The sequence below is a fragment of the Convolutriloba macropyga genome, chromosome 15 (assembly GCF_964194025.1).
Source record: "Convolutriloba macropyga chromosome 15, txConMacr16.3, whole genome shotgun sequence".
In the NCBI taxonomy this organism is placed as follows: Eukaryota; Metazoa; Xenacoelomorpha; order Acoela; family Convolutidae; genus Convolutriloba; species Convolutriloba macropyga.
Window position 1 is genome coordinate 6,963,126 of NC_134482.1, and position 11,450 is coordinate 6,974,575.

Sequence of the window (11,450 nt, forward strand, 5' to 3'; positions counted from 1 at the left end):
ATCTCAACGAAAAGACCGCTTTTACTGCAAATCAAAAACCATTCCTTACAAAAGATTCACGGGAATTCAGGTATGACAATTGATTCAAGAATTCTTGAATCACTCTCACCTTCTCACACCGTCATGAACTTTTGATCAGTTTCAGGTTCTCTTTTTATGTTATTTCTTTGTCTTCAACTGATCGAAGATTGATGGCAACGCCAAAGGTAGATTGAGTGTATGTTAGATAGACAACTTGAATTAAAACCCTGTTAGTTAAACGTCTTGGCTACAGATATGGAGTTTTGAGGAACCAAAAGAGCAAGAGAAGGGGGGTTTATGAGATATAATTTATGCAGAATAAAACTCGAGAACGGTTATATAATCACCGTTTTGAAATGTCCTGTCATTTGCTGGTATTGGGAAAAAATGTTTCAAATTATTTTACCGAAAAGTACACTGATTCGTTAATATTGTTGACATACATTAGGAGCATTTATCGTGAAATTTTGAAAAATCATGAAAATATTGTTTTAAGTTTTTAGCTTCAATTAATAAGCTATTTTCAAATGTTGAAGGAATAAAAACATTGTTCCTTTTTCGGTAACATATATTTTTCAATTATGTAGTGAATTGAAATTGGAGTTATTTTGGAAGATTTTTGCAGAAAGATGTCAATCTTGCAAGGTCTTGCAAGACGAAGTTTATCTTAGAAGATTCTCACAAACTCGTTCCGGTTGAGCTCTTTTCTTATTTGTTAATATTTCATTTTGGCGCATAATTTTTCATTTTCCTTCAAAATAATTTCAGTTATTGTTGAGCGTGTCTTGCGACAATTTTTAAATTGTTCATAAAACAAATACCTTTTTAATTTCATGTACCAAAGGATAAGTTGTTACTGTAGCATTAAACAGTACACGCTCCACCCACTTAGAAATTTAGAAATTTTCTGTTGGTTTTTCCGATTTATTTGAACAGTTACACGTTTAAATTTTATTTCTGTTAAAATTATTGTCTTAATTATTAATACCACCCGGTTGAATGTCCGCCCTAAAATCCTCCCATTTTGTTGTAAGAGTGGGGGGTAATTCGTCTATGGGGGGTTAAATTGATGTAAAAGTGTGGTGGTAATTTGTTCAGAGGGGGTAAAATGATGTATGAGTTGGGCTGCAATGGGAGGACTTTTGAAGAATTAACCCCCTGATTGAAATTGCCATGTAAGAGTGTGCTGCAATGGGCTGCAATGGGAGGACTTTTCATGAATTACCCCCTGACTGAAATTGCCATCTAAGAGTGCGCTGCAATGGGCTGCAATGGGAGGACTTTTGAGGAAAGACCCCACCTGACTAAAATTGCCATGTCAGAGTGGGCCGCAATGGGAGGACTTTTCAGGAATTACCCCACCCCCCACCCCTGACTGAAATTGCCAAATAGGAGTGGGCTGCAATGGGCTGCAATCTGCAATCGGAGGACTTTTGAGAAATTACCCCCTGACTGAAATTGTCATGTAAGAGTAGGCTGCAATGAGTAAAATGGTGTAAGAGTGAGGGGGCAATTTGTTCAGAGGTGGTAAAATGATGTTAGAGTGGGGCTGCCAAGAGGGGGGGGGGGTAAATTGGTGCAAGAGCGAGGGGGTAATTTCTTCAGAGGCGGTAAAATGAGGTAAGTGTTGGGCTGCCAAGGGGGGGGGGGGTAAATTGGTGTGAGAGTGAGGGGGTAATTTGTTGAGAGGGTGTAAAATGATTTAAGAGTTGGGCTGCCAAAGGGGAAAAATGGTGTAAGAGTGAGCAGGTAATTTGTTTTGAGGGGGTAAAATGATGTAAGAATGAGGGGTATTTTGTTGAGAGGGGGCAATTCTAACAAGTTTTATTCATATATATAGACTGAAAAGGGTTGGAAAAGCATTGATGATCTGGAGTTTAAGGCGACGCAGCCGAGGGTACAGAGGTTGTGGGTTCAAGACTTGCAGTCTTCAGGTTTGAGCGCTAAAACAATGTAAAGTTGAGGGGGTAAAATGATGTAAGAGCGGGGCTGCAATGGGAGGATTTTTTTAAAAAAAGGCAGCTCAAAACTCTTACGTCTTTTTGGGCTACATTGGGCTTCAACAGGGGTAAAATGGTGCAAGAGTGAGGGGTGAAAGACGAAATAACCCCCACTCTTACATATTTTTGGTCTGTCAAGGGGGGTAAATCAATTTAAGAGTTCGGGGGTAATGGAGAAAATACCCCGAACTCTTACATCGTTTTACCCTCCCTGACAGACCAAAAAGATGTAAGAGTGGGGGTTAATTTGATTTTTACCCTCACTCTTACACCATTTTACCCCCGTTGGAAGCCCAATGCAGCCCAAAAAGATGTAAGAGTTTTGAGCTGCATTCTCCTAAAAAAATTCTCCCATTGCAGCCTCACTCTTACATCGTTTTGGGCGGAAAAATTCAACCCGGGCAATTACGCCCTCAGATTTTCCTACAGCTCATGTCATTGTTCTGCACTTACTTTCTCTCATTGAGGAGAAACATATGTTCTTTTGAAAAAAAAATGATAACAGCCTTTCGCTTCATATGCTTAGCATGCCATTATTTGGCGTTTGAGTTTTTTGTTTGCAGTTTCATGGCTTCTCAAAAATGTTCATCAAATGCTAACCATGCAAATACTTTCGCAAGAATCAGTTGTCATGTTCTTGCTAGACGGATGTTAATCTTGCAAGATAACATCCAAAACCGACTGGTGACAATAGTAAGTCATATTCAGTCAATTTTTTTTCCGAAAGTGACATAGCTTAAAATCATTTTTTATATGAGTCATATCAAATTACGCGAGGTCAATTTGAAGTAACTAGCCTTTCAAAAGTGAAAACGGCTCATAGCGCTGTCATACAAACTACAGCGAATAATTGTTATTGCGTAAGCAGCTCAAACTACCCGAAAAATATGTGTAATAACATGCGTAACAAATTGTGAATAATATTCGATAATGAGTATAATAAACGTGAGTACATAACGGTTTTCAACTCATTGTAATACGATCTATTGATTAAAAGACACGCCATATACATAAAAACTGTAAAAGGTACAAAAACAAATGCGTAAAGATTATAGGTGAACGTGCGTAAGCAACAATCAAGTCAATCGGTATGTGACTACAATAAACTTTAATCGCTGTTTTCAGCAGTAAAGTGCTGGTTCTTTTGGTGCACTCATTTCTGAGTCAGAAATAATTGTCACCGCACCAAAATTATGCAAAGAGCAAAAAGTTTTCTCGATTTAACACTATGGGAACGTGTATATTACACTTCATTCCATTGGTTTTTAAGCTAGCACACCCTTGTTTCTGACCTCTGGCAATGTAGATAACAGTTTGACCATAGTTGACTTTTTGAACCAAAACACTGAAAATTATAGTTTTTGACGCTCAGAAAACGCTCAGAAAAATTCCGTTTTCTTTTTACCGGTATGACAATATCAGACAATTTTATCTCCATATGAATTGATTGTTTATATTCTATTGTTAGGAAATTGCCGTTTTTGAATGCTTTCAAACTCCGCAAATGATTGCATTTGAATATTCGTTTTACAGTATGACACTTTTGGCTGTTTTTGTAAACCTCAGAAAAGATCATTCTTTGACGGAGTTTTTTTTAATGACGGTTTTTGACTTGCCTTTAGGCATGAATCATAACCATAACTAAAATTTATGTTTGCTATGTGTTCTAAGAAGTTTAGAATTTTTAAATTTTGCTAGAAGTCACCCGGAATTAAGTCACAGAGCATTTCAGTGCAAAACCAGCACATTTCAGTGTAAATACTTAATGTGATGGTTTCCAAGAAACATCAAGAAACTTAGAAGTTTTCTTTATTAAAGTTTCAGAGAACGAAAGAAGAACTTACCTGACGAACTTTATTGCTGTGTCGATAAGTAATGGCCACAAAACTAAACTCATTTTTAATTTTGTTTTGGCGCTATCATTATCTTATTGACCTATCAATCATATGTCAGAAGCAAATTCTCCCACCAACAGAAACCTGATTTTAACATCCACCGACCTCCAACTAATGAACTCGATTGTACCCAAGCCATATATGATTCTCATGAAATGTTGATGAAAATAGAAAATAACCTCCGGGATTCGGAGTTAAGGTCTATTCACATACCAATCATGTAAAATATTTTTAGCTAATCTAAATTTTTTCTGTATATTTTCGCATAGATAACCACTATAAATACAAGCTAATTTTTGTATAATTTCAGTTCAAAATTTAATTTAAAATTCAACTCATTGAATTCTTTGACCCGTGTTATCGACCACGACAATGGTGTCCAGACCAGCTACAGACAGACAAATTTTGGATCTACAGAAGGCAGAATCAGATACTGCGTGGATTATGTCTTTTGTGGCGAAATGTCGCGCAGAGAAGAAAGAGGACAAAGTCAACAACGACGGTACTGTACAGGACCTACAGGTAACCAATCTCTTCCTTAGTATGTGCGGGCAAGATGCAATTATTAAACTTAGGAGCCTAATGAGTCCTAGGAATTTGACAGTCCTACAATAAATGTCGCGCAGAGAAGAAAGAGGACAAAGTCAACAACGACGGTACTGTACAGGACCTACAAGTAACCAATCTCTTCCTTAGTATGTGCGGGCAAGATGCAATTATTAAACTTAGGAGCCTAATGAGTCCTAGGAATTTGACAGACACTCCGTATAAAGACATCAGATTGGCGATTCAAAACTAAATTTCTCCTAAAGAGAGAGTAGTAACGGCAGAAAGGGCTAAATTTCTGTCCGTTATACAAGGTGTTGGGGAGTCAAACGACGACTTCCTAGCACGTCTTAGAGAAGAAGCACGCTATTGTGACTTCGAAAAACTGAAAACAGCGGCCAACCCCGAAGAGGAGCTGGTAAAAATAAAGTTTATCTCAGGTTTGAGGGACCCTGAAGCAAAGTTTAGACTACTAGACGGTATTAAAGCAAAACCAGCAATGTCGGGTACTGAAATGACCGAGAACTTACAGTTCAGAAGTCAAGCAATGGCTTTTGCAAGTTCTTCATCAGGTAATAAGCCCTTTAATGTGAAAGAAGAAGTTGGGTTTAACTTCAAAAAGACCTTTCGAAAACCAAATGAAAAAATTACGGCTAATAAAAACAACAGCATGTGCACTAGGTGTGGAGGTAAGCCACACTCTAGTAGACCCTGTCCAGCGCTAAGTAAAAAATGCAACACCTGTGAAAAGGTGGGACACTTCTCAAAAATGTGTAGAAGCAGACCCCAACCAATTTCAGGTAAGTACAATAAACAGAATAACTTTTGCGAAGAAGAGAAAATGTTTCTTCAGAGCAAGCATCTCCAGCATCGGAGATGGGAATGTTTTATACTAAAGAACAAATCTTTAGCATGTCTGTGACATGGCAATATATCTCAATAAATAACTGCAAAGTAAAAATGCAGGTAGACACAGTTGCAGATAGCACAGTGATATCATCAAAAATATGGACTGAGCTTGGTAAATGTCAGTTGGATGGTAAGATAAGACATCTTGAAGCTTATGATGGTCATCAATTAACGCTTCTGGGATCGCTTACCTGTGACGTTGAGTGGAACGGAAGCAGGCTCACCCAAAAACAACTTGCAGTTGTGCAGTCTGATAAAGAATTTAGACTACTTGGTAGAGACCTTCTACCCAAGCACGGCGTGAACAACATCACAGCCGAGCACCTACCTGCTGTGAAGGGTTACAAAGCTCATGTGAAGTTGATACCAGGAACACAGCCAATGTTCTGCAAAGCCAGAAAAATACTTCTACCTCTTCAAGACAAGGTCATAGAGAAGCTGGTACAAATGGTCAGACAAGGCATCCTTGAACCGGTACAGCCAGGAGGAGTCACTAATGCATCTCCAGTGGTGTGGCAGAGAGAGAGAAGAGTGGAGAACTGAGACTTTGCGTGGACTTGAAAGTGCACATCAATGGCAAGGTCATGGATGAGGACTACCCAATACCGGACATGGAGACGATCCTCCACAACCTATATGGGGCCTCATACTTTGGCAAATATGACCTCTCAGATGCCTACTATCAAATTGAACTTGACGAAGAAGCTAAAGATATATGCACAATCAACACATCTCAGGGACTGTTCAAGATGTACCGACTACCTCAGGGATTGAAAAACTCTTTTTCAATCTTCCAGAATTGCATCGAATCAACACTCAAAGGAATTAAAGGTGTTGTGATCTTTCAAGACGATGTATTGGTGTATGGAACTACCAAGGAGCAGTTCGACAGGAGAATGCTTGCAGTCAAGAGTCGACTACACGAGGAGATCCCGAAGACAGCATCAGCGAGAATCACAAGATGGGCAATAGCTCTAATGGAATTCGACTATGAGTTGACGTACACACCAGGAGAGCAGATACCCCATGCAGATGTTTTGAGCAGAATGGATTTTGGCGAAGATGAATCGGACAACGATCGAGTGTGCTTCGCAATCAATAACATCTATTTCGCCCACAGTGACTTGGTGACCCAAGCAGAAATCAAAACTGAACTTGGAACAAAAGACTCTTCCAGGACATAATGAAACGAATCAAAAGCGGCAATTGGAAACAATGTTCAGAAGCGGAAAAAGGATTCGAACAACAGAAAGATGCACTTACTTTACATAATGGGATCATCTTCAGAGGTGTTGTTCCTTTCATTCCACCCAAACTACGACACTTGGTTTTGGCAAAAGCGCATGAGACACATCCCGGAAAGAATGCAACTGAGGCATCAGTCAGAATGATAGCATGGTGGCCTGGCATTACCCAAGACGTTCAACACTTTGTTAGTAAATGTAAGAATTGTCAATTCAACAGGCCTAGCCTGGGAAAAACGGTCTCTACGTGGCCAGAAGCCGAGGTTTGGGAAAGGCTCCACATGGACTGGGGTTATGTTAAGGACCAAGGCAATATCTTAGTAATTGTTGACGCGTGTTGTGGTTGGATAGAAGCCTTACCCGCGGAAAATAGAACATCAGAAACAGTTAAAATATAGCTTAGTCAAATCTTTGCAAGATTCGGAATACCAAAAACTTTAGTTTCTGATAATGGTCCAGAATTTGTAAGTGGTGACCTTAAACAGTGGTGTGAATCACTGGGAATTAAGAAAATAGAATCACCCGTCTATCATCCAAGAGCTAATGGACTAGCTGAAAGAGCAGTTCAGACAGTGAAGCGGGCACTTCAAGCGTGGAGTCCCAACCTTAATGTGTCATTTGGAGCATTCCTGCAAAGGGCACTGATGACACAACGCAACACTTCAAAGACGAGTAGCAAAACTCCAGTTGAACTCTTGTTGGGACGCAGAGTGAGACTACCAGCAATAGCAGATTTCGACTTGTGCGAACCCATTCGATTCAAGGCCAACGAAAACACACAGACAGTTCCTGCTACCTTCATCATCAGGAAGGGCTTGAACACATCTTTCATACAGCCCGAAAACTCAGCACGGACTATTCTAGTGAGCGACAACCAAATTGCGAGACTAGACGAGGACAATGTGAAAATTGAACCACCAGTGGAGGAGACCATATCTCAATCAAAACAACAACTTCAGAGTACAGATGTGGGACCTTCACTTCAAGATGAAGCTTCTGCAGCCACATCATCTGCAGAGCACCAACAACCCGAAACCTCAGAGCCTTCACGAACATCAACAAGAAACAGAAAACAACCCGACAGATTTGGAGAACCTACACCCACAAACTTGTTAAAAAAGGAGGAAGGATGTGATGTTTTCCAAGAAACATCAAGAAACTTAGAAGTTTTCCTTATTAAAGTTTCAAAAAACGAAAGAAGAACTTACCTGACGAACTTTATTGCTGTGTCGATAAGTAATGGCCACAAAACTAAACTCAATTCTAATTTTGTTTTGGCGCTATAATTATCTTATTGACCTATCAATCATATGTCAGAAGCAAATTCTCCCACCAACAGAAACCCACCAACAGAAGCAAATTCTCCCACCAACAGAAACCTGATTTTAACATCCACCGACCTCCAACTAATGAACTCGATTGTACCCAAGCCATATATGATTCTCATGAAATGTTGATGAAAATAGAAAATAACCTCCGGGATTCGGAGTTAAGGTCTATTCACATACCAATCATGTAAAATATTTTTAGCTAATCTAAATTTTTTCTGTATATTTTCGCATAGATAACCACTATAAATACAAGCTAATTTTTGTATAATTTCAGTTCAAAATTTAATTTAAAATTCAACTCATTGAATTCTTTGACCCGTGTTATCGACCACGACACTTAATTCAGTTCCGAAACCTTGCATCTCCGGAATTTTTTTAGTTTCTCTATCTGCAATTTTTCCTCATTATGATTATATTGATGTCATGGAATTCGCCCAGGCTAAAATTATCCTGAACATTCTGAAAATTACTCATACCTCAAAACTCAGTCTCCGCTGATCGGAGACATACTTTTGTTGCTGATAACTGGTAATTACTATAGTAGCATACACACAATTTATATACAGGATAGTGCGGAAGTTCAATTCGCATATAAAGCAAATCTTAGTGACGGGAGTTAAGCTAAACATATTTGTTTCCATGTAGTAAACTTTGCTCTTGGCCAATCTTAATTGTGACATATACAGAGTACTGGCCATCCTAAAAAAACAGAATGTCTCTAGATTGATTTGGCACTGATTTACTCTGCCACCAAACTCCGGGTAACCACTCTTGACAGTTATATTTGAAAAATATTAAGTTTGACCGACAATGACAAAAGTGACAGGTTTGACGATTTTTTAAAGATCTTGTGTGACGAGTAGTTTTAAAAATAAACATTTTAACAGTTTTCTGGATATCATCATGAATCAATCTTTTAGACTAGATTTGCTTTTGTAACCGCGTATCTTAAATCAAAAATTGGTCATTTTTTAGTAAAAAAAGTAAACTCAAAAAGTACCAAGCGCTAATTATAAAGTTTCTGCTCCATGTTAAAAATATTGAACAATTGAATAACTTTTCGGAACACCTACATGAAACACCAATTTAAACTAATATGTGTCAGCAATTTATTGCAAAAAATGAGGCATAGTTTTGAGCACTTTTCATGCATTACAAAATGTTGGTGGCGATAACTTCTGAAAAAGAACTTTAAACAAGCCGAAATCTTTTTCTAATTCAACTGAAACTAGTCAAGAATAAGAAGTGGTCAAAAGCAGTCATGCCCGTGAAGTAATGAGAAAAAGTCTTTATCCAAAAATATCGCTCACAAAAGCTGTCTTCCTGAGAAAGTAATTAAAGTTGTTATCTAAAAATACTATTGAAGAAAACCGGAAAAATCGGAAAAACACAATTTCTGGTAAAATTCAAAAATAAACGTAGACTTCCATTTCCGCAAGAAATGTGAAAGTTTGGCATGATTCTCACATTGAAAAACAATGCCTCCACTAATAGGCAGATAAACAGTTTTTTGCCATATTCGATTGGTCAACATATGTGAATTTAAATTACCCAAAGCTAAGCAAAAAAATTATCATTTTTCGGAATTCACTTTCAAATAGAGTAATATCCCTTGTATTAAAATATGAAATGCTATTTTCGTGACAGAGACTTGTGTTTTACCTGCAAATTTAGCAAAGCGTGCCGTAATCATTGTAGAAAAGATGGGCTTATTTATACACATGAACACATGAAAAATGGATTAAACTTACAACATTCGTAAATCTTGTCAGTGAACTTTTAGGTATCAACGTATTGCTTTCACTAAAATTTCTTCACATTTTTGGCGATTTGAGTTCTTAAGCTAACCCCCAAATTCAAAGCATTGAACACTTTGTATTTGAGAAAGCTTTTAGCTTTAAAGTAGAAACAAAGTCATCACTTTCGATTGCACCAAAAACAGCCATCAAATCCAAGTTATTAATTGGTAAATATCAGATATCAACCCTGATATCACAAATTAACTAAATTAGAAGGCAAAAAACTTTCACATCGAATAAGTTTTTCATGCATTGTGTTTAAAATTTCTGTTCTTCATAGTTTTATCTGATCTGTTACGAATACGTTACCTCTACAGGCGGAAACCTAGTCAAAATGCAACTTTGATCATATCAAACAACTGCTACCTTTAATTTTCTAGTCTTCCAATCTTCAAATTTTGATATCTGCTTTTATGCATTCGGCCATGTTACTCAAAACGATATTAATAAAATTCTGGAACCCATTTGAGCTCCGATAATTTTAGCTTTCAATTCAGCAACATCACACTTGAATTTCTTGTAGTATCAACCAACATGCAGTTATTTGCTGGGGGCTTTCATCGGTGTGAATAATGACCCACCCCTCCTCCTACAATTTTGTACTGATGGTGATCTGATCATTAATATATCTAATTATCAATCTGAACATATAAACCTAGATTAATAGGATTGCTCTTCACTTTTTGGCTCCCAATTTGAGGTCTACGTCAGAAGAAAATCTCTCTGATCGGAGCTACTGGTGTTCTGAAACCGGGACTTCCAGTTTATCAAAGAGACAAAAATCGGCGCTGATCAGACTGTTCATACTTGAAAACGGCTCTGGTAAGACCACCCCTCCCCAGGCGTGACCGAAGCCCTGTACAGACTATGGATCAACACCTGGTGTCCAAAAACAGGTTCAAGCCAAGCACCCTTGGCTGTGGTTTGGTTAAATTAACATTGGTCTTTCAACTTTCAGAATCATGCTTTGAACTAATTTCAGGTGTCGCAAACTCAAATCCCCGTTTGGAGAAAACTCAGTACTGCCATCAAAGCCAACATTAAACGGCGTCGATTTTGGAAAACGGGCGCCACCCTCCACAAAAGACCTCTCTGACCTTGCCTCGACCTTGACCTTGACCTCAAACAATGTCATGTCAAGGTCACCTCCAAACGAAGACGACTTCTTCACGTTTTCCTTGCCAAAACTGCCCAGTAACTCGGCGACCTCTTCGTCCTCAAGCTATTCAAATTATCACAAAAGCGGAAGTTCAAAGTCTCCGTCTAGAAATTTTTCAAGGTCATTGAGTTCAACCGAAAGCGTTTCTAGCTCGGAAGACTCTGGCTTTGTCTTCAAATGAGTTAACAAAAATGAAAAATTGGAACAATTTCTTTTCATTCCCAATTCGAATGGAAATGAATTTTTGATTTCAGTAATTAAGATGTTATTCAAGGGTGATTATCCTAAAATATCACATATTTGGAGTTAGAAAACCAAAACTCACATTAATTTGGGAATGAAAAGCAAATTTTGAAGCTGAAATATATTTTTGATATGAAATTTATAAAAAATAATTGCTGATTAGTAAAAATGTTGCCAAATTTGAATATTTTTGAGATACCTTAGTTTTTGTCTCACAGGTTTTCAGAGTAAGCCGGAGTGAAGAAATACTAGAAATGCTATAAGGAATTATTACTATATGATTTGAATAACCTTCCGGTTGTC

The 11,450-nt window shown here is 38.0% G+C and overlaps 1 protein-coding gene across 1 annotated transcript in view; it reads left to right on the forward strand.

Annotated features, from left to right (window-relative positions):
* Positions 1 to 11,096, forward strand: part of LOC142354026 (uncharacterized) — a 15,066-nt gene extending 3,970 nt beyond the window's left edge. The window contains exon 3 of the mRNA XM_075406290.1: positions 10,728 to 11,096. Within this exon, the coding sequence (XP_075262405.1) occupies positions 10,728 to 11,085 (358 nt within the window). The 3' untranslated portion in view covers positions 11,086 to 11,096. The remainder of the gene's footprint in view (positions 1 to 10,727) is intronic.
* The last annotated feature ends 354 nt before the right edge of the window (positions 11,097 to 11,450 follow it).